The sequence below is a fragment of the Carcharhinus amblyrhynchos genome, unplaced genomic scaffold, assembly GCF_965287045.1.
Source record: "Carcharhinus amblyrhynchos unplaced genomic scaffold, sCarAmb.v2.hapA scaffold_42, whole genome shotgun sequence".
In the NCBI taxonomy this organism is placed as follows: domain Eukaryota; kingdom Metazoa; phylum Chordata; class Chondrichthyes; order Carcharhiniformes; family Carcharhinidae; genus Carcharhinus; species Carcharhinus amblyrhynchos.
The window spans coordinates 2,389,208-2,413,773 of NW_027649783.1; the positions used below are offsets into that span (position 1 = coordinate 2,389,208).

The 24,566-nt window shown below is 44.2% G+C and overlaps 1 protein-coding gene and 3 non-coding genes across 4 annotated transcripts in view; 2 read left to right on the forward strand and 2 right to left on the reverse strand.

The window, feature by feature from the left end:
* LOC145335838 (putative G-protein coupled receptor 139) overlaps positions 1 to 24,566 on the reverse strand; it is a 56,574-nt gene that overhangs the window by 17,595 nt on the left and 14,413 nt on the right. Inside the window, exons 3-4 of the mRNA XM_080181563.1 lie at positions 7,042 to 7,248; positions 3,163 to 4,041 (exon numbers count right to left, since the gene is read on the reverse strand). Of these exons, the coding sequence (XP_080037689.1) occupies positions 3,163 to 4,041; positions 7,042 to 7,248 (1,086 nt within the window). The remainder of the gene's footprint in view (positions 1 to 3,162; positions 4,042 to 7,041; positions 7,249 to 24,566) is intronic.
* Positions 16,901 to 16,983, reverse strand: trnal-aag (transfer RNA leucine (anticodon AAG)). Its single transcript has one exon. It is a non-coding gene; the product is annotated as a tRNA-Leu (tRNA).
* On the forward strand, positions 19,093 to 19,174 carry trnas-gcu (transfer RNA serine (anticodon GCU)). The gene has a single exon. It is a non-coding gene; the product is annotated as a tRNA-Ser (tRNA).
* trnag-ccc (transfer RNA glycine (anticodon CCC)) lies at positions 22,647 to 22,718 on the forward strand. Its single transcript has one exon. It is a non-coding gene; the product is annotated as a tRNA-Gly (tRNA).

The window sequence follows — 24,566 nt, forward strand, 5'->3', positions numbered from 1 at the left end:
TCGTGAAGGAACAATGAAACACATGCGATATCTACCTCAAACAAGGAATTCTCCCATTCCTCCCGCCACGTGAATTACAGAAGTGGGGGAGGGGGGAGGGGGGGGGCGCGGGGGGGTGGGGGGGGGGTGGGGCCGGCGGTGCCGGGGGGGGGAGGGGGGGGACAACGAAAAGTACATTAACCTGGGGCGGGTTTCCCCGGTTTTGAGGCGAACCTGGTCGGAAAATCTTTCCCCAGACTCTGAAACAGAAATAAGATCTTCCAAATAGAAATGCTGGGCTTGCTATAGCAGCCACAAACATGACCCATGTGGAACGGCTCGGAACAGCCTCACTTTCCCACACTGTGGTACCCTATGGGACGAGTTTTGCAACAGAGCTGGCACCAATCGATCATGTGTTGCGTGTGTGGAGGACACAGGAGGGATTCTGGTGTTCAGTCAACACCAGACTGACATTCTTTCCTCAGCTTGGCCAAGTTCTATTTCTAACACCGAACCTCAGGTACAGATTTGTTGTGCTGAAATATGCATGCCGCCCTATTTGTTGATACATATCACTCTGAGATCCTGTTGTTCTTTTTTTGTGGATACGTCAATGTTCTCACACTGATATTCACAATATTTGATAAACACAAAGCAATTGAAACTGCAAGCGGCTTGAAAAGCAAAGGGAAATGCATGAACACAAACTGAATCGACAGTTTTATCTTTATTCATTCATGAGATGTGAGCGTTGTTGACCAGAATTTATTAGAAGAACGATTAAATAACAAAGGAAATTACAACACAGAAACAGGCTCTTCGCGCTCCCCCTCCCCCCTCCAAGCCTGCACTGACCATATGGCCCATCTGAAATAAAACCCCCTACTATTTCAGGAACCATATCCGCCTATTCCCAATGTATTCATGTATTTCTCCAGACCCTCAATAAACGTCACTCTTGTATCCACTAGCACTATCTCCCCCCGGCAGCGAATTCGAGGCACCCATCACTCTCTGTGTCAAAAAAACGTGCCTCGTACATCTCTGTTAAATGTTACTCGTATACCTTAAACCCATGCTCCTTGTATTTGGCTCTTCCATCCTGGGAAAAAAAAGGCTTCTGACTATCCACTCTGTCCATGCCTCTCATAATCTTGTAGAATTCTATCAGATCACCCCTCATACTCCCTCGTTCCAGTGAAAATAGAACAAGCTTCTGCTACTTCTCCTCATAGTTAATTGCCTCCGTACCAGCCACCATCCTGATAAGTCTTTTCTTTACCCTCTCCAAAGCCTCTTCATCCTTCTGGTCCTGCGGTGAACATAATTGAACACTATATTCAAAGTGCGGCCCAACTAAGTGCTATAACTTTGCAACTTCACTTGCCAATGTTTAAACTCAATGTCCCGACTGATAAAAGCAAGTATTCCATTTCCCCTTAGACGGACTTCTCCACCTGCGATGCCACTTTCTGTGACCTGTGTACCTGTACACACAGATTCCTTTGTCCATCAATAATCTTAAGGGTTCAGCCATTTGCAGCACATTTTTCTTTTGTATTAGACCTTCCAAAATGCATTACCTCACATTTGTCCATCTGCCATCTCTCCGCTCAACTCTCCAACCGATCTATGTCCTGCTCTATCCTCCAGCTGTCCTCATCATAATCCGCAATTCCACCAACTTTGTCCATCACTAGTTGTCCACTTTTCCCTCTCTGAAAGTACTTGCTACCATCCAGCTCTCCCCCCAATCCCTGTAACCCCACAGATTTAACATAGCCAATGTACCCAACCTGCACAACCTTGGACTGTGGGAGGGAACCAGGACATCGGGAGGAAAACCAGGAAGACATGTTAAGAATGTGCAAACTCCAGGCAAACAGTAACCCAATGCAGAATCAAACCCGAGTTCCAGGTGTTATGAGTCAACACTGCAAATCTGTACAGCAGCTGGTTTAACTGATACGGATCATTACTATTTTAAATTGTATTATCTCGGAGAGTTTGATTATATGTGTCATGACCATTTGAAATGATCAACAATATTGTATTTTAAAGTTGCATGAAATGTGTTTATCCACCGCAGCCATTTGCAACGATGTTCAGAATGAGCTTTTCTAAGTGATATATATTGAGACTGCATTAACTGTTATCCACGCTTTTAGCTTCAATGGTTACATTATGATGACTGAAAGAGTTATTTTCTGCATCAGTTTGAAGTGACATTCACAGTGACTTTGTTAACTGTCAGTGATAAAAGGAAACAAGTTGTGACAACTATAAGACATGTGTATTGTGACTATAACACATAGGGAGACAAGATGAAGGTTATGTTTTAGCCCTCATGGAGGCAAAAATATGTCAGTTCAACTTTTGCTTCATCGCATATCCCAGTCAGGAACACAGCAGTGCTATATTGCCTCAGTGGCAGATCCCAGGAATAAAGAGAATGATTCCAAACAGCCTGAAACACCTCATCCTTGGACAAAATGCCTGTCCTGCTCTCGTGTCACAGAGACATTTTGCAGCCGACAATTGCACGGTTTGTGAAGGGCAAAATTGTGGAAAGGGAAGACCAAACCGACTGTGTTTGTAGCTTTGACCCCAAGAGGAGCAGATTAATTTCTTGTTACCGCATCATTTTGCACCACTGACGTAGGAACTTAGAACAATAGAAAATAGACACAGGAATAGGACAATCGGCACTTTGAGCCTGCTCGCCACTCACATTGATCATAGCTGATCATCAAAAGCACATTGTTGATCCTGTCTTCTCCTGTATCCCATCATCCCTTGAAACCCAAGAGCTATTTTCGTCTTGAACTCACACATTGTTTACGCCTCAGTTACTTTCTGTGGTAGTGAATTCCACAGATTCACCAACCTCTGGCTGCACTGATTTCTCCTCACCTCAGTCCTGACGAGCAGAAAATCCCACTGCAGCTTAAGGACAAATACCAGAAGAAAAATGATTGTCTCCACTATGACGGTATCACCAATCCCATGGGAAGGAGATTTACACCACCCCATTTTTGATATCAACTCCATGAAATATCAACCAGTCTGCAATGTGTGTATCATAGATGCCAAATGAGGGCTGCTCAGTCAGAAAATAAAACGGGATATATCTTAGTCTCCAGAAATTATTTAGTTCACCTGATCATTTAATATACTTACGAATTGCAGTAAAGGGATATGTCACAAAAATGTACAACTGATCTCTAAACTTTGATTGAGTCACGGCATAAATGCCAGTATTTGTGCAGCAACTCAGGACCTGGAGCATGAATCCTATTTCCTGCACAAACTTGTGCAGAAACAGAGATCTATACCCCAACCATTGGATTCTGTACCATATCGAATACACCATTATAAGGCCCCATAACATGATGAAATTTGCTGAGATAACAAAAAGCAAAATCATGGATTTTCTTCTGTTCTCAATCTCTGAGTCTCTTGGACTCTCACCACTGTGATCCCGAAGCCTGCGTCGGGCTCTGCTGGCCATGACAATGTGTCTTACAGTGATAGCATTGAGCAGCAGAATCAGAACGAATGGGATACATGGATTTAAAACATAGTGAAGGGACTCGATTGTTACCCAGAACTGAGATGGCAAAACCGCTATTGCCACAGCACAAAACCAGGGACTGTGGTCTAGTAAGTACCAACCTGTCAACATAAAGTACCAGAAAATGTTACATAAGCAGCTCAGCAGAACCACTGTTCCCAGAATGATAACTGCTGTTTTCTCTGTACAATATTTATTGTTCCACCTCTGGCAGCAAATGGCTGCAAATCTATCAAAGGTGAAAGCGACAGTGAACCAGACAGAACAATCTGTGACTGCATAAAGCAGAACACTGTGGATATTACACACCGGGATGTCATACATGAATCTAAAATTATCACGATATACTATCGGAATATGCCTAAATATTAGGTCTATGATAACGACCAGTAGATCTGCTGCTGCCATTGCCACCAGATAGAGAGTGACACAGTTGGACAAACCACATTTCCGCCGAGATAGAATGATTATCGTCACTAAGTTGGCTGCAAATGAGAATAATAAATAAAATAATACTTTAGATTGCTAAAAAAAAGTTTTTTTTTTAAATTTTTTTTCTGAAGAACAATCTTGCTTTTTATTCCATTGTGTATTGATTGCAGCTCCCCATCATTCCAAAGTTATTTTATTCTTTGTTTAGGGATGTGGGGGTCGCTGTCTGGGTCATATTTATCCCGTCTCTAAATATCCTTCACTTCAGAGTCAAGCACATTAATGTGGTCGAAATTCACATGTAAGCCAGACAGGGAAAAGGACATGTATGAACCAGGCACATCTGTAGAACAACCAAAAATGGTTCTTTTGTCACCACTAGATTGTTAACTACAGATTTTCAATGAATCCACATTTCACTTGATACCATGGTGGGATTTGAACACAGGTCCCCAGATCATTATGCTGGGTGTTGGGATTATGAGCCCACTGGCAGGACCACTGTGCCACCACCTCGCGAAAGTGATATTGGTTTCTCCTGGGTCATCACCATAGATCACTATTAGTGATACTCACTCGATCGATGTGAAAGATTCAGATCAAATTGCTGATCTTGATCATTATACAGGGAGTCTCGATAATATCAGGTAGAACTGAATCACTACGCAGCGAAGTTTTGTTCTGATGTATGTCAGTCCCAGCTGAAGGTGTCAAGAGCAAACAACAACACAGCACGGGAAATAGGCCCTTCGGCCCAACGAGCCCGCGCCGCCATTTTTAACATATGACTGTTAAATGAAATGCATTCAATGAATGTTCCATTTCTCCTTTTGAAAATGTATGGAACATGTGTTTTGTTTCTATCTTTACAATCTTATCCTCAGACAGAAATACATTGTTAACATCTACATTCACTCTGTATAATTTATGACCAGTGGAAAACAATGCATGATAAAACGGAGGAAATAAGAAGAAAGATTACGTTACAACTAGGATATTCTGAACAATTTCATCAGTTGGGGCATTCAGTCATGATGACTGAACTTTGCTAATATGTCAAGTCGGTGGCCCTTTGTACGAAGCAATAAATAATTTGGGTGTCACAGACCTTCAAAGGGAATGGATAAGAAGGGAAGTAAAATGAAATACGAAGCCCTTCAAGACTGTTTGAGAAAAAGTGATGAGCAGGCGGATTGTGGGATATATAAGGAGAAGACATGAATGTTTAAGATCAGTAAGCATATGGGTGCATGGAACACATTCGTGTTAACTAAGATATGACAGCCGAGTTTTGCATTAGTTCTTCTTAATCGAGACTTTGAACAGATTGACTGGTTGTGGAAATAGTGGAATGCAGGAGTTTAGATTGAACAACGGCTCAGGAAAGGTTTTATTCAGGAGCTGGACATCTAAGATGTGAGCTGGATTTTATAACATAACAAATGGTAGATTGGGATGTGCAAAATGAGCTATAATGTAACAAAGGGCAGAAAGAAATGCCAAGCATTTAGAAATATGTAAAAAAAACAACTGCAAGGACATTCGGTGCGGATATCAAAATTGTTTCAAATCCGTGCAGCGTTTCAATAAGGTAGCAAAGAATAGAGAAGAGGTCTACACTCTCCGAATGATCGCTATGAAATGTAAAGAGGGTTAAATTAATGGGCAGCGAGCCCTGGCGAAAGGAATCGATCCACCTGTTACATGTATTTACTCGGTGAAAATATAGTGCAGGTGCATTCACATATTCTATTTTATACATTTCCATGATTCCATGAAGATCATGAAGAGAGAGACCCGAGAAGTCAGAGGCACAAATAATAAGAGGGTTGGGGAGAAGGAATGGGATAGAGACAGAGGGAGTGAGAGATTTAGGGGTAGCGAGAGAGAGGGGGTTGTGGGAGTGCCGAGGAAGATATGGAGAGGGGCGGAAAAAGTGCTAGAGAGAGGGATGTGAGGAAATCTGGGGAAAAATGAAAGAATGCATGGAAAAGTTGAGAAATAAACGAAAATATACAAGTGAATTTACAAATAAAACGGGCATTAATAATGAATCATAGAAACATAGAGTCCATATAGTCCAGTAGGAGGCCATTTGGTCCCTTTCGACGACACTAACTCTCTGAAAGACCATTCCACCCAGGCCTTTCCCTCCAGTCCTTACCCAGAGTCCCACAATTTATTCTGGCCCACCCTCCTAACCTAGGCATCTTTGTATATCAAAGATTAACATGACATGGCCAGACAATCAAAACTGCAAATCTTTGGAGTTTGGCGGGAAACTGGAGCCCCCGGGCACGGGACAAAGTGAAAAGTCCATCCAGACAGTCACCAAGGCTGGAATCAAAGACGGCCCCTGGCGCTGTGAGGCACTGTGACACAAGTACTTTAAGGGGAGTCGGTGTGCTGGGCTCTGAGAAATGAGCAGGGAATGTGTCAAAATGGAAATGAAGGAGAGTAATCACTGATAGGAATTTCAGAATCGAACAGAGTTTGATCGGGTGACAATGTGCGTCATTAAGCGGCAGCCTGACAGTTACATGGAATGCATTTGAGTTAAAATATGACAGCCGAGTTTCGAATTAGTTCCATTTAATAGGCTCGTACAACAGATAGACTGAACAGGGAAATGGTGGAATGTAGGAGTTTAGATTCAGCAAAGGCACAGAAATGGGTTTATTCAGGAGCTGGACTATCTAAGATGCGGGTTGGATTTTATTCTTAAAGCAGCATTACACAGAATTGCTAACACAGACAATATTGACTCAGAACATAGATCACCTTCAAATAAACCGTCTGAAGTTTGGATAGATCTCATGCAACCTCATTCATTGAGCAGAGAGGGAAAAGACAATGTGTGTAAAGAATTGAGTTTCTGATGCAGATTGAAGTGAATGTTTTCCCTTACCAATATTTAGATAACAGGAATATGATTAGAGAACATATTTTGCATGAATTTTATTTGCCAGAGAAATTGAAACAGACGAGAGAGTAACGGCAGAGTGACAGTCTAACAACATTTTCAACATTATTTTCCTGACGTAAAGACTTACCAGGGACACCAATAATGGCCAAAATCGGGTAATAAATGTACTGCATGATCAGCAATGCCCAGTAGATTCGTGACGGTAATGTCAATACATAAGAATATGTATTCAGGTAGTTTATCTCCGACGAAAAACTCTTGCCAATAGTTGTGACATTCCGATCTAAGAATCGCATATTCTGAGCAATTGTTATGGAATTCCAATCTTCTATTCCTAGATTCCCATCCAGTGTTGTAAGGTACAATATGCTGCTCCGAGATTCTAATCTACCGTATCTGAGATTTTCTGTCTCTCTGGAACCACTAACTCTTTTAAGTGCCGATGATGAATGCTTCCATTGGCACGTTACGATAGAATGGTCCTATTAATAGAACAGGTAAAATCTCCAGTGATACAATTAATGTCCGTGGAAACTCATATTGGTTACAGTGACTGAACAAACAGGTTCTAATTAGTCCCATCAGGGCCGCAGGTTTGCACGAAGCTAATGTGTGTAATGTAATGAGACACATGAGTATTACAGAGGGACACTAAGGTGCAAAATAGCAGAGTGAATGGCCAGCATACATAGCTGCAGGCATTGCTGACGTTGCAAATTCTTTGCCCCTGTAATCGATATTCTCGGGGCACACGTTAAAAATTCATCACGGGGAATTGTGAGACTTGAAATAAATTAAGTGATCGCCCATCAAAGGCATAAGAGAAGGACTATTCTCCACTACCTGGTCGAGCGAACATGTGACAGAATATCAAAAGCAGTGATGTTGAGTAATAATTGACCTTACAATTCACTTGATACATCACATCGCTACAAACTCAAAAATAATAAATTTCCATCGAGCACCAGGATTGATCCGCGGCACCTTCAGCTCCAGTGATGAACTCCGCCCCTATGCACACCGCAAATCCTTCGTCCCTTCTTCATTTACATCAGAATTATGGATTCTGGCCCCCAGAATTCCCCAGAAATAACGCAAGCATTGGTCGTCATCTTCCTATATTCCAATGGACTCTGGAACTTTCTACACATATTGGATGTTAACCAATCTAACCCCACTAGTTATCCTCTCAGAGAGATGTAGACAGAAAACGGAGAATCATGGACCAGTGAGCCAGGCGGGGAAACTCAATAATTTTATAGCAGACCACATGGTAAACAGTGGTAGGACCAGCCAGGGTCAGCATGGGTTTATAAAAGGAAAATTAACTTGATAAATCAAACAGAGTTCTTCGATGAGAAGATTCATAGAGTTGATGACGGGGAGCCAATAGATGAGGTATACGTGCACTTTTTGAAGATTTTCAACAAGGTCCCTCATGGCAGATAAGTGTACAAAATCATAATGCATCGGACTGGGGGCACAGCATTGAAATGTATCGAAAACTGAGTGTCACACAGGAAATAAAGCATTGCTGTAAATTGGCCTTTAGCCCAGATACAGCCAATGTGAATCTGTCAGAGCAGATATCGGTGCTAGCAGCCCAACTGTTCAGATTATACATGTAAGATTTAGGTTAGGGAAATAAATATATCTGCACATTTGCAAATGACAAAAAATTGGATGAGACAATGAGATGTAAGTGGTTTGCAGAGATGTCTCACTGTGTTTTGGACAAGTTATGTGAGTGAGTAAGTGAAGGGCAGATACAGTGTAATGTGGATGGATGTGAGATTATCCACTTTGCAGCAAAAACTGGAAGTCAGAGTGTTATCTGAATGACAACAGGATAAGAGAAAATGTCCAACAATGTGTCCTTTCACACAAGTGGCTGAAAGTAAGCATGCAGCTGCAGCAGGCGGTGAAGAAAGTAAATGCTTTATTTTCCTTCGTAGTGAGATGTTTAGAGTGCCAGAGCAATGATGTCATGCTGCAATTTTACAGGACCTTCGTGGCACAACACCTGGAATATTGTGTGAACTTGTGGTCTCCTGACTAGACGAAGGATAGTTTGACATGGAAGGAGTAGAACAAGTATGACCCCAGAGATCTCTGGATGAAGAGTAATTCCAACAGTTGGGATTATATTTGCTGGAGTTTTGAAACATGAGCAGGATATCATGGAAAACTCTCAAGTTCTCACAGGACTAGCGAGGTGCTGTCGGAAGAATATTTCTGATGGTAGTGAAGTCCAGACAAGGGCTACAGCCTACGGACACAGGGTATACCTTAAACCACTGAGGTGTTGCGAGATGTCTTCACCCAGAGAACGATTGGTCAACGGAATTCTGTACCACAGGAAGCAGTTCAAGCCAAAACATTGTATGATTCCAATAATTAATTATTGAAATCGCTTGAGGATAAAGGAAGCTAAAGTCATTGGCTGCGAGTGGCGCCAGGTTCCTGAGCTGAACGATCGGTCATTATCATAATTCTGCCCCGTTAGGGCAGAATGGCTGACTCCAGCTTCTATTCCTCCTCAAAGGACAGCTCGCTTAGTAAACCACAATGTGGAGTTCAATAACTAGTGGTGTCCCGCGGGGAAGTTTGTGGATAATACTGAGATTGACGGAGTTACGGATAGTGATGAAGATTGTCAGAGAATACAGCAGAATATCGATCGGCTGGAAAAATGGGCAGAGAAATGACAGATGGAACTTAATCCGTCCAAAAGCGAGCTGATGCATTTTGTAGCTCCAACTTAGGTGGGAGCTGTAAAATAAATGGCAGAACAATCATTAGCATAGGCACACTGAGGGATCTGGGCGCACAGGTCCACAGATCTTTAAAAGTGGCAGTTCAGGTGGAACAGCATTGTCTGTCATCTGAGGTGTGGTGATCCTGAGGCTAAACCACCACCAATAATCTCTCCCCATTGAGGGGGAAAGCAACTTCTGGTCAGTTGTGACTCCGGCAATTTTACCTTTATATCTGTTTCACGTTCTTTGATTTGACTTATTATTACACCACGTATTCGTGTACAGTGAAAACTAATGTTTCTTGCATATTACACAGGCAGAAATACCATACATAGATAAGGAAAGGAGAGAGCGCACAATCTAATGTTACAGGTAAAGCAACCTGTAGAGAAAGACCAAATTATTACGAGGTAAATCCAGTCTGAATTTTGTTAGCACCAGGGAAGAAGCTGTTCTTTAGTTGGTTAGCGCTTTCCTCAAAATTTTTGTAACTTTTATTTTGACGGAAGCCGATGGAAGAGATTGTGTCCAGTGTGTTTCACTGCCTGATTAAACTGGCTGCTTCTCCAAGGCAGCGGGAAGTGTCAATGGATGGGAGGCTGGTTTGTGTGATGGACTGGCTTCTTTCACGACACTTTGTAGTTTTCTTTTGCGATCTTGGACAGAGCAGGAGCCATGGCAAGCTCTGATATCACCAGAAGGAATGTTTTCTCTGCTGCATCAGTCTCTCTGCAGACTGTTTTCCATTATCTGTTGCTTTATGGGGATTGGTGTCTTTCTGATTCTAAAGCTAAACTGTGTCTGTACAAGTGATTTGTTCTGACTGCCAGCTTCCGGAACTGAAATATCGTTTCTAAATTAATTCTGTATCTCTCAACCTTTGGTACAGCAACGAAATTGTGTACCCCCTCATTCTGAATCACCCATTTAATTTGTTTATTCATTCCTGCGATGTGGGTGTCGCTGGCTGGGCCCGCAATTATTGCCCATCTCAAACTGGCGTTTGACTGAGCGGCTTGATAGGTCACCTCAGAGGGCAGCTTAGAGTCACCAAAGTTGCTGTGTGTCGGGGCCCCATGTAGGTCCAGGCCAGGCAAAAAATCGTTTCTTAAAGGACATTAGTGAACCGGTTGTATTGGTTTATGACAATCGATTCATTGTCGTCAGACTTTTAATTCCAGATTTTGTTTTATCGAAGTCAAATTTGACCATTTGCCGTGGCGATTGTGGTTTGTGTGTGTGTGTGTGTGTGTGTGTGTGTGTGTGTGTGTGTGTGTGTGTGTGAGAGAGAGAGAGAGAGAGATAGAGAGAGAGAGAGAGAGAGAGAGATGGAGAGAGGTTCTCACGTAATCCGTCTGTTTCTGAGTGTGGACTAACCTTTCACATTCCCTCACAAACACTGTGATCCCATTGCTTTTTTCGAGATCCTAGAAGCAGTGGGATCCCTGAGACCTTGGTGTGCGGGTGGAGGGTGGGGTGAGGTTTGAAGGCAATGCCACAGGCTGCTGAGTGTGAAACAGCTGATTTTAAAGCATGTGTGTAGGAAAGTGAAAAGTGACACTGTCTGTCTGAAGGTCACAGAAAAGCTGTGTCTGGAGCTGGGCCCGAGAGACAAGTTTTGTGTTGTCAGTAAATGAACTCCTGTAATGAAGACACAAAATCAGAAAGAGGAAATGCTGGAAATATTCAGCAGCTCCGAAAGCAGCTGTGGAGAGATATTCCTGTCGCCGGGATGTAACTCTCCAATTGGATACTTCACATTGCTCAGATCTGACACTCTCAACACCTTCCTGTAAGGAACAGGTAGGGCGGGAATTGGGTCTTTGTTGATTTGAGCAAACAGAGCAATGCAGCAATGAGAAGCTCCTCACCCCCCCGGCGGCTTGGGGAAGGATGGGACTCAGATACAGGCCTCTGGCTGGGGTTCAAAAATGAAAAAAAAAACACATCGATTGAAAATGTAATAACAACAAAGATGGAATTCAAATCGATTGTGCAGAGATTTTCCACTTTAGCTAAGGTAGTCAGGACGGCCGAGCGGCCTAAGGCGCTGTGTTCAGACCGTAGTCTGCTCTAAAGGAATGGATTCAAATCCAAACTCTAACGCTTTTTTTAATCCTTCGTGAGGCACCATCCAAACCTAAGAAATCTCTCAGCACAAGTGCAGCAGACAGAACAACGGCCACCTGTAAGTTCCACTCCGAGACACACATCATCCTGACTTGGAAACATACCGCCGTGCCCATGGCTCGCTCACAATCCTGGAACTCACTCCCGGAAAATAGTTTATGTGCACGTCCAACACATGGACCGGAGTGGCTCCAGGATGAATTCAACTCCCATTTCTCAAAGAGAATTAATTTGAACAATAAATGATTCCCGGGCCAGACACACACACACCCCGTATGAATGAAGCGTTCAAAAAAAAATCACCTCGTCCCACAGGAGGAGCAATCTGCCTTCAGAGCAGAAAGATATGTGTGTTTCTGTGTGTTTGTGTGTGTCTGTGTGTGTGTCTGTGTGTGTGTGTGTGTGTCTGTGTGTGTGTGTCTGTGTGTGTGTGTGTGTGTCTGTGCGTGTGTGTGTGTGTGTGTGTGTGTCTGTGTGTGTGTGTGAATCACACCCCGAACACGGCTACTTTTATACCAGATGTGAGTCTGAAAACAGTAAGTGGGACAAGCTTACGATAAACCGTTCAACTTTTAGTGGAAGAGCTTCACTGAATGATGTGGGTGATTCCCTCTGATGTTCTCGCTTTTGATAATTCGTCAGGAGCAGTTCCCCTGAGACCCTGGTGGGCGGGTGTCGGGGAAAGGCGGATTTGAAAGGTTTACAGGAAAATCGGTGCTGTCTCGATGGTCCACTGTGGGTTTCAATTATTTTTCTTTCATTTATCTATCCTAGATGTGGAGATGTCGGTGTTGGACTGGGGTAAATACTGCGGAGATCGGTCCTATGTGCGATTCTGTGTCAGAATCGGTACGAACTCGATGGGCAGAAGGTCTCCTTCAGCAGTCTGGGGATTGTGTGGTTCTAAGGCCATTTGACTGTGTTCGAAATTCCCTGAGAAAATATTGGAAAGCTGAGCTTGTGGAACTTACAGCATTGGGTTTATTGCAGTTGTTTTTTACAGCAAGATGATGAAAATATCTGGGTCATTTCAATGAATCATTTGTGGGGAGTGCAGAATATTTTTTCATCGCTGTGGATCACCCACTGTGAAGGGAAAGACAAAACTGACTTCCAAACAATGGATAGTTGGAGTGGCGCTGTTACAAAAATCAATGGGAAATAAACAAGGCTCTGCTGGGATTTGAACCGAGGAACTCTGGTTTACTAGACAGGTGCTTTAACCAACTAAGCCACAGAGCCTGCTACCACTAGGCCTATGTGCAGCCGAATGCTAGAAATACGTTCCAGGTCCGGTGGTATTTGTGACTGTATCTGTGAAAATGGAGAAAGTTGTTTTCGTACAGACCTTTCAAGAGACGACCGTTTCTCTCTCCATAGATGCTATGGCATCTAGGACAGGAAAAAAAAAACTTACAACACCAGGTTAAAGTCCAACAGTTTTTTTGATAGTACAAACCACTCGCTTTTGGAGCGCTGCTCCTTCATTAGGTGAGTGGGATTTCAGTTCACAAACAGGGACATATAAAGACACAAACTCAATTTACAAAATAATGATTGGAATGTGAGTCTTTAGGGCTAATCAAGTCTTAACGGTACAGACAATGTGAGTGGAGAGAGCGTTAAGCACAGGTTAAAGAGATGTGTATTGTCTCCAGCCAGGACAGTTCGTGAGATTTTGCAAGCCCAGGCAATTCGTGGCGGTCGTAGATAGTGTGCCATGAACCCAAGATGCCGGTTGAGGCCGTTCTCCTTTGTGCAGAACTTGGCTATCAGTCTCTGCTCAGCGACTCTGTATTGTTGTATGTCATGAAGGCCGCCTTGGAGAATGCTTACCTGGAGATCAGAGGTCAAATGCCCGTGACTGCTGAAGTGTTCCCCAGCAGGAGGGTAACACTCTTGCCTGGTGATTGTCGAACGGTGTTCATTCATCAGTTGTCGTAGCGTCTGCATGGTCTAATCTCCTCAGAAGATAAACATGGGAAATGGCCGACGGAGTATCCTTCGTCGTCCAGTACTTTCTCGGAGCGGAGAAGCTACAACATCTCCACAACCTTCAATATATCATTGATGAAGACGAAATCACGGCAAGGCCATCCCCACACCCCAACTTCTTTCCTTTAAACAACCGCACAACCTCAAACAGACCATTGTCCACAGCGACTACCCAGCCTTCAGGAGAACAGTGACCACGACACCACACAACCCTGCCACAGCAACCTCTGGAAGACATGCCGGACCATCGACATGGATGTCATCATCTCACGTGAGAACATCATCCACCAGGTACACGGTACATACTCTTGCAACTCGGCCAACGTTGTCTACCTGATACGCTGCAGGAAAGGATATCCCAAGCCGTGGTTCATTGGGGAGACAAGGCAGACGCTACGACAACGGATGAATGAACACCACTTGACAATCATCAGACAACTGTGTTCTCTTCCTGCTGGGGAACACTTCAGCGATCACGGGCATTCGGCCTCTGATCTCCAGGTAAACATTCTCCAAGGCGGCCTTCTTGACACACGGCAAGAGTCGCTGAGTAGAGACTGATAACCAAATTCCACACATCTGAGGACGGCCTCAACCTGGATTTTGGGTTCATGTCACACTATCTGTAACCCCCATTACTTACCTGGACTTGCAAAATCTCACTAACTGTCCTGTCTGGAGACAATACACATCTCTTTTACCTGTGCTTAACGCTCTCTCCCCTCACGTTGTCTGTACCTTTAACACTTGATTACCTGTAAAGATTCGCATTCCAACCATTATTTTGTATATCGTACTCTATCTTAGATCCCATAGCATCTGTGGAGATAGAAACGGTCGTTCCCGTGAACAATCTGCATTTGAAAAGTGAGCTATCTCTATATGGAAAGATATGTTCACAAATCCCACCGGATCTGGAACGTATTTCCAACATTCCGCTGTACCCACACAGAGCAGTAACAAGCTCTATGGCTGAGTTGGTTAAAGTGCCTGTCTATTAAGCAGGAGATCCTGCTTAATAGATTTTAATCCCAGCAAGAATCTTGTTTCTTCCCCACTAATATTTGTAACAGCGCCAGTCCTATTATTCATTTCTTGCAAGTCTATTGTGTTTTTCCTTTCACAGATGAAAACAAAAACATATTTTGGGTCTCCCCACAAATGTCTCTCCTGTTTATTGACATGATCCAGGTATTTTCATCATCTTGCAGTGTATAAAAAAAACATCTGCAATAAACCCAATGCTGTAAGTTCCACGAGCTCAGCTTTCCAATATTTTCTCAGGCAATTTCGAACACAGTCAAGAGGCCTTAGAAAAATTCAATCACCAATGTGCTGAAGGAGACCATTCAGTCCATCGAGTCTGTGCCGAGTACCGAATCGCACATAGGACGTATCTCGGCAGCGCCAAGCATCCACCCCGCTGATCTACCTATACATCCCCTTGGGGACCAAGCGGCAATCTAGCATGGCCAATCCACTGAACCTGCTCATCTTTGGACTGTGGGAGGAAACCGGAGCAAAGAACAAAGAACAAAATTTGCCCGGGAAACAGGCCCTTCGGCCCAACGAGCCCGCGCCGCCATCTCAACACCACCAGTCCCCCTCTCCACCCACGACCCCTGTCTAATGTTTTATGGCCATCCAGATTGAGGGAATCTGATTTAGGGGCAATTTATCCCTGCCAATCAGCCTAACAGCACATCTTTAGGGTGTGGGAGGAAACTGGAGCACCCGGAGGAAACCCACGCAAGCACGGGGAGAATGCGCAAACCCCCACCGACACCGGCCCAAATCCATGTGTCTGCACAGCAATCAGCGATAGTCACTGGGCTGTCGTTTTGTCCAGTATCTGGTCTAGTTTAGGCACACACTAACGACATGAAGCACTCGGCCAATCTCGAACAACCAAGAGCAGCCCCAGTACGACCCATCATGTGTATGCCCCTCGTTGGACACGAGACGGACCAACTTAAAACCTGTGAATGAAAAGAGAAAAAACATTATTATTGCACCATATCCATATTGACTAACAAGGAAGGGACATTGTGACTTGCAAAATTGCAAAGATCACGTGAAAGGAATCCGGGCTGGACTGAGATTCAAACCCCACATCACCTGTTTACCAGAAAGGCGATTTCAACAACTAAACCACACAGACTTTCTGTAAGGTCGAATGCTGGAAAGTCGTTCCGGATATTGTGTATTTGTGAAATAAGTGATATTAACAGTGTCCGTGCACACTGATTGGAAACAAGGATATGCCTGCCGATACACAGGCACTTTAACCAAATTAGCCACAGAGCCTGACATTGCTAACTTTGGTATAGCGGAATGCTGGAAATACGTTCCAGATCTGGTAGTGTTTGTGAAAACAGATTTACGACCAGTTCTGGAAAGGATCGGTGAAAATAGAGATAGTTCACATTTCAGATGCAGACCTTATACTGGAACGACTGTTTCTCCCTCCACAGATGCTATGGGATCCCGGATAGATTCATGAAATGAAACATAATTGGATCCGACCGTGGGCTACGACTGCACCGATTCCAAATCCCCCTTTCCCCCGATATTGAAAAAAACATCAGAGGGAATCACACACATCACTCAGTGAAACTCTTCCGTTAAACATTGAGCGGTTTATCGCGAGTTGGTTCCATTTACTGTTTTCAGACACAAATCTGATATAAAAGTAGCTGTGTTCAGGGTGTGATTCATACACACAGTTTTCTGCTCTGAAGGCAGGCGTGTCCCTTCTGTGGCGCGAGATTTTTTTAAATAATTCATTCATCCGGAAAATGTGTGTCACTGACCCGGGAAGTATGTATTCTCCAAATTAATTATCTTTGAGTAATTGGCGATGAATTCATTCTGGAGCCAGTGCAGTTCATGTGGTGTCTGTGCACACACACACTGCCGTTCGGGAGGAATTTCCAGGATTGTGAACCACCGGAATGGGAATATGTTTCCAACTCAGGATGATGTGTGTCTCGGAGTGGAACTTAGAGATGGTCGTTGTTTCTCTGCATCTGCTGCCCTTGTGGTGCCAGGTGAGAGATTTCTTGCGTTTGGATGGAGCCGCGCGAAGGAAAATATAATCAATGTCAGGAGTGGGATTTGAACCCACGCCTCCAGAGGAGACTCCGGCCTTAACGCAGTGCCTTAGACCGCTCGGCCATCCTGACCACCGGTAAGAAAGTGTAAAACCTCTGCACAAATCGATTAGAGTTCCATCTTTCTTGTTATTCCATTTCAAACTCTGTCTCCGCATTGACTGATTGAGGGTGAACTGATCACTTATTTTGAGGTTCACGGACCAAGGTGAAGGTAAGACTCAGAGTTCCACAGGTTTGAGGGGTGAATAGTCCAGCACCATTCCATATTCTACATCCAAATTAGGTTCGAGTCCGGTCTCTTATAAATTTATAAATGTCTACTGAAATCTGGTGGAATCTCCTGAAAACTGAGCTCTCGCCTCTTAACTGATATCCACCGTTAGTTCCAAACAGCTTTTTCAGAATTAAATTCCTTGTAACTTTATTCATTTAATTCTCACTCGTCTTAGTGTTTTTAGATCAGATATTCCACAATGTATGTTTCATCCGGATAAATTATTAACATTCCAAACTAGAACAAAATGCTTTGTATCAATCGGCTAATTGAAATTCTGTGGCAGGAATTCTAATCTCCTCAGGAAGAGGTTTAATGCTGAGCTGAATGAACTGTTTTTGTTTACAGGGATGAAAGGTGATGTCACTGGGCTGGTAATCCAGAGGCCCGCGCTGATCTTTGGCGACACGGAGTAAATCCCACCACGGCAGCTGGTGAAATTCAAATTCACCGATTTAACACATAGGCCCATGGATAGAAAACAGAAACAGGAGGAGGCCATTCGGCCCAAAAAAATGCTGGAATTGAAAGCAAGCCTCAGAAATGGCGGCCTTCAAATTTCCATTGATTCTTTTCCACTGAAAAATACTTTCACAGAACAGCAGAGAACATTTCACACAAAAAAAAACTTCTGCTCAAGACAGATGACATTTACAAACGGGGAACACATTTACACAACAGGGAAGAATTTGTCAGAACCACAGTGAAGATCTGTCAACGGGAGAGTCACAGTTCCAAACAGAGAGAACAGTTACACAGCAGAGAGCACAGTTACACAACAGAACATACATTTCAAAACAGGGCCTATCTTTGTCGAACAGAAAATCCCTTTTCATACTCAATCAGTTTTTCCATCTCAGTATCTTGCTGATTTGTTCGAATACTTTCTGCCTCTCATTGTGAATGTGTCCTAATAGTCTTTTACTGGTTTTCTGTGAGTTTTACTCTGTCTGTTACATTCGGGGTGATGTTACATGTTATTATCCAGCCAGGGTGAGCTTCCCAGGGTTTTGTTTGTAACAAAAAGGGACAGTGAATAGATTCCTGGCTCGCGGGCAGCAGTAATAAGCAGGGAGGGGTTGACTTCGGGAGCAGAGTGGCGCAGCGGAAGTGTGCTGGGCCCATAACCCAGAGGTCGATGGATCGGAAACCATCCTCTGCTATCACCTACTCACTCCATCAAATAGAAACAGTGATGGTCACAGTTTTCATTAATGAGTAGCCCAGAGCATTTGTTTCCATTTGCTGGACAGTTCATTCAGCCAACAGCGCGGGATCAATTCCCGGTTCAGTTGAGATTGATCATGAAGGCTCCGCCTTCTCAGTCTTGCTCCTCTCCTGAGGTGTGAATCCTCTGGTTAAATCACAGCCAATCAGCTCTCCCCATTGATGACTCCCAGAAACAACTGGGACTGTGAACCTTCCTCTAACTTTACCGACAATGGACAAATCATATCCCTCACACATTGTTCAAATAAATAAGTTTATAAAAAAATAACTGAGCATGAGAATCGCATCATCCCTAAAATTTCATTTCTATCCCAGTTTTGGAATTTGTCATTTCAGGAACAATCGCAAACAACCAAAATCCAAAGACCGACACAGAAAAGCTCCGTGATTGGGACACACAGCCCTCTACTGGGAGGTCAGACTCTCTCCTGTTGCTCCACAAACTCACCGCACTTGCTCTGTTTTACATCAGGGTCATGTTCGGTGAATTCAAAACCAAACCGGGAGCAGAGAGGTGAACTGTCTCTCTCTTTACTTTCTCTGGATTTACATAAAACGGAAAAGTAACAGCGAATCAAAAGAAAGCAGAAAAGCAGCGTTATCCTGCGGGAGAAATGTGTTCTTTGTTACGGATGTTAAAGCACAAGAGGTGGTTTGGGGAGCTATTGTCGCATGACGAGGTGGCCGAGTGGTTAAGGCGATGGACTGCTAATCCATTGTGCTCTGCACGCATGGGTTCGAATCCCATCCTCGTCGGTGGTGTGTTTGTTCTGTCTCCTTATTGCCGGGGAACTGATGATTCGCTCAGTGTTTTGAGGTTCAAATCAGGACCCCAGTTTTGGACAGGAGTTTGCCACCAGGTAAACATGTGGTTTCAGAAGATCCAAAGCAGACTCCAGCTTCATTTGCGGCCCGAATGGCAGATTTTGTCTTTCCAGATTCGGCAGCTCAGCCATGAAAATTAGCGCCGTATTAGCGGGATTGGCCATGCGACATAGTCCCTCAGTGTCAGGGGGATTAGCACGGTAAATATGTGGGGTTATGAGGATCCAGGCAGCTGAGTTTGGAAAGGACACCTGGGTATCCTCGGGTTGGTATGGACAAGATGGGCCGAATGGCTTCCTTCGGGACTGTCACTTCGGTTCTTTCGATGGTTCCATGAGCAAAATCATAAGAACATAAGAAATATAATATAAGAACATAAGAACATAATAACGTGAGCAGAAGGAAAAAATCAGCATCAGGATCACAAGGACAAAACAAGGTCTGATGTCAGAGGAAGATTCTTATGTAATGACACACAGAGCATAAGAAATACATTTCATCAGAATACATTGAATGGATGAGAATTTCAAAATGCTGCTGAGATGAGATGTCATCGTGTTCATTCAAACACATTGCTACAAGCTGGTCATTACTGGGCGTTAGGTGTTCCTGGCAATAACGGATTGGGAATGGAAGGAACAGCTTCACATCTGCACATTGTCAGGTCAAACTGTGTCTCAAATTGACAGCTCCCAAGAGAGGTTTTCCTCTCCTCTCTCTCTGTGCTCTGGAATCTCGGGGAGTAGTTGTAGTTTCCCATCTCAGTAACTGTTAAAGCCTCTGAGGCCGGAGATTCTCGCAGTTTCTTTCACAGATTCAGGGGGTTGCAGCCAATCAGAGCTGTGCCTGGGTTAACCCAGAGCTGGTTGAAATAATGATATTGTTCACAAGCTGAATTCTATTGAATGAGTTGAAGATACAGATTGTGTGCACTCAGTCACTAAACAACATCCTGCTTTCATATAGAGTGGATCAGTGAGGGTAGAGGGATAGACAGAGACAGAGTGAGTGAGGACAGTGAGACACAGACGGCCAGATAATGCCTCAGTCATAAAAATCCTTATAAATTCCGGCTTTATCCAGAACGATTCTCCTGGAGAAACAGAAGCTGCAGCCTTAGCTCTCACTGATATTGGAGCAGAGACACATTATTAATCCCACACTCAGGAACAGTGCTGCATTTTGACAGCAAAGATGGGGAGAGGCAATAGAAACAGAATGGTCCCGTTCTATGCAGTGTGCAGGCTCAGAGGGAGCTGAGGTTCAGAGAGATAGTTGAAGGTGAGGGGAAATTTTAAAAGAGTTGTTAGGAAAACGGACGGGATTCTTGATTTCATAAATGGAGACACTGTGTATGCAGAGAATCCCTGCATTGCAGAAGGAAACCAGTCAGCCCAAGGAGTCTGAAAGAACATATTTCGCGCAATTTTACCATGGCTAATCCCCCGAACCTCCACATCCTGGGAACCTAAGGACCAATTTAGCATGGCCAAAGCACCTAGCCAGTCTTTGGAGTGAGGGAGGAAACTGGAGCACCCAGAGGAAACCCACGCAGACACGAGGAGGACGTACAAACTCCATGCAGTCACCCAAGGCCCGAATCAAACATGGGCAGCAGTGCGAATTACTGTACCACTTTACAGCGCTCTTTAATGCATCAAATCAGAGAAGATATGCTTCATTTCTATATTTTATCTTGCATTAATTACTAATAGCGGATTCAGTGACATAAAGTGAGGATTGGAGGTAAGATATGCAGACACGGGATAGCTGACATGTTCTCTAACTTTCAACTCAAATCTTGAATTTAATGAAACAGTGCCTTGAAATCTAACTTTGGGGCTCAGCAGGGGGATTAGTGGGAACTTTGTGATTGGAAAATCGTTTTATTTTACACGAGAGAGACTCGGAGATCTCACAGACACCAAACACAGTTGGACAAGTTTGACTCGGCACGGTAACACAATAGTTAGCATTGCTGCTTCACAGATCCTGGCACCTGGATTCGATTCGGGGCTTGGGTCACTGCCTGTGTGGAGTTTTCATGTTCTCCCAGTGTTTGCATGGGTTTTCACCCACAGTCCAAAGATCATCCTTCCTCAGATATGAAGACAAAACTGCAGCTGTGGCCTCACCAAGACCCTGCATAATTGCATCAAGACATCCCTGCTCCTGTACTCGAAGCCTCTCGCTATGAAGGCCACCATGCCATTTGCATTTTTTACTGCCTGCTACAGCGGCATGTTTCCCTTCAGTGACTGGTGCATGAGGACACTCTGTTCTGGTTGCACATTCTCGTCTCCTAATTTATGACCAAACAGAACATAATCTGTCTTCCCGTGTTTGCTAACAAATTGGATCACTTCACATTTATTCGAAATATACTGCATCTGCCAATCATAGAACATAGAACATAGAACACTACAGCACAAACAGGCCCTTCGGCCCGCAAGTTGCGCCGATCACATCAACACCTACCAATCAATAGACCTATCTATAACCCCCAATCCCATTAAATTCCATACACACATCCAGAAGTCTTTTAAAAGACCCCAGCGAGTTCGCCTCCACCACCACTGACGGCAGCCGATTCCATTCACTCACCACCCTCTGAGTGAAAAACTTACCCCTAACATCACTTCTGTACTTGCCTCCCCGCACCTTCAATCTGTGTCCTCTTGTAGCGACCATTTCAACCCGGGGAAATAGCCTCCGAGAATCCACCCTATCCATTCCACTCAACACTTTATAAACTTCGATCAGGTCGCCTCTCAACCTTCGTCTCTCCAGGGAAAAGAGTCCCAGCTCCCTCAACCTAACTTGGGTCATTGACCCATTCGCTCAACTTGGCCAAATCAGGCTGCAGGATTTGGTGGAAGGTGACTCTGAGATAAAGGGATGGACAGAGAAACGAGGTGACTGCAGTCTGACTCTGACTCTTCAAACCAGTTATTGCGCCCTTGTTGAAAGTGAATGTGCCTGAGAACAGGAGAAAAGCAGATCATGGGCCAGGGATTCATTTTCTGTAAAAAGTAAAATAAACTTGTAACCAGTCAGTGTCTGGCTGAGAACTGGCGAGGGGAGGGGCGTGGAGGGGAGGGGAGGGGAGGGGGAGGTCACGTAAATATTTTCATGATCCATCTGTGTCTAATGGAAAATCTAGTTTGAAATTGTTGTCAGTGGAAAATCTGTTTAAATGAAAAAAAAGGGCCTGAAAACTAATCAATGAATTCTCAGTCAGAAACAATAGTAAAAAGGTGGCTTCAAACTGTCCAGAAAAACGAGACAAGCCAAGTTCAGTTTACAAACTGTCCGATGGACAGACCTGATGTCCGGTAACATCAGCAACGGAGGTAGTTCCGTAATTATAAGTGATTAACATAACGGATGTTGATCTTCCTGAGCGATGGTGGTATAGTGGTGAGTATAGCTACTTCCCAAGCAGTTGACCCAGGTTCGATTCCCGGCCATCGCACTGATAATTTATTTATAACTTTATCCACTTCCTCCTGTGTTTTCAACCGAGTGGACAAAACCAGGGTGAACGCAACATTTGACTGTAATGAAAGACAATAGAGATTTTTCTTTTTTCTTTTTTTTATAAAGAACAAAGAACAAAATCAGCCCGGGAAACAGGCCCTTCGGCCCAACGAGCCCGCGCCGCCATCTCAACACCACCAGTCCCCCTCTCCACCCATGACCTTTGTCTAATGTTTTATGGCCATCCACATTGAGGGAAACTAATTTAGGGACAATTGATTACTGCCAATCAGCCTAACAGCACATCTTTAGGGTGTGGGAGGAAACCGGAGCACCCAGAGAAAACCCACGCAAGCACGGGGAGAATGCGCAAACTCCCACAGACACCGCCCCAAATCCATGTGTCTGCACAGCAAACAGTGATAGTCACTGATCTGCCGTCTTGCCCAGTATCTGGTCCAGTTTAGGCACACACTAACGACATGAAGCACTAGGCCAATCTCGAACGACCAAGAGCAGCCCCAGTATGACCCATCGCGTGTCTGCCCCTCGTTGGACTCAAGGCGGACCGACTTAAAACCTGTGAATGAAAAGAAAAAAAAATGTTATTGTACCATATCCATTTACCCTACCAGGGTCGCCCCAATGCTAATGACCCTTATTTAAAACAATCTCCTATATCCACCCATCTCCAACCCACTCATGTGCCTGCCTAAGTTACTCTAAAATGACTCTAGCGTGTTTACCTCCACCACCTTACTTGGCAGAGCATTCCATACCCCCACTACCCTCTGTGTGAAAAACCTCCCTCTATTATCTGTGTTATACCTCTCCCCCCTCAATGGCCCCTTGTCCTAAGTGTCTCGATCATAGGAAATGAGCTTACCACTTTTTACTCTATCTATACCCTTCATAATCTTATATACCTCTATGAGATCCCCCCTCAGTTGGCGTCTTTCAAGGGAAAAGAGCCCCAATTTATTCAAACTTTCCTTATACCCCAGTCCTTCCATACCAGGCAACATCCTGGTAAACCTCCTCTGCACTCACTCCAGAGTATTCTGACGTGGAGACTCTCCACAGTCTCCACGTCCTTCTGGCAGTAAGGCGACCAGAACTGGACGCATTACTCTAAATGCGGCCTAACCAACGTTCCGTACAACTGCAACATTAGACTCCAGCTCTTATATTCTATACCCCTTCCTATAAAGGCTAACATACCATAGGCTTTCTTCACCACACTCTCCACTTGCACTGCCACCTTCAAAGACTTGTGCACTTCCACCCCCAGGCCTCGCTGCGATTCTACACTCCTTACGGCCTTACCCTTTATCATATAACTCCCCCCTACATTATTCAGGCCAAAATGCATCACTTCACATTCATCTGGATTAAACTCCATGTATCTGCCCAATACACCAGCCTGTCAATATCCCACTCCTCACTGCCCGCCAATCCAGCCATCTTGGTGTCATCAGCAAATTTGCTGATCACACCACCTCCTCCCTCTTCCAAATCATTTATACACACTACAAAGAGAAGAGGTCCCAGTACTGAGCCCTGCGACACACCACTAGTGACAGACCTCCAGCTAGAAAAGGACCCTTCCACTACTACTCTCTGACTCCTCTTTGCAAGCCAGTTCTGTACCCATCTAGATACCTGGCCACGTCTCCCATGAGCTTTAATCTTCTCTACCAACCTACCATGAGGGACTTTGTCAAACGCCTTACTGAAATCCATCTCGACGACATCAACGGCTCGTCCTTTGTCGACCGTTTTTGTCACCTCCTCAAAAAATTCTACCAGATTTGTAAGGCAAGACTTCCCCTTTACAAAGCCA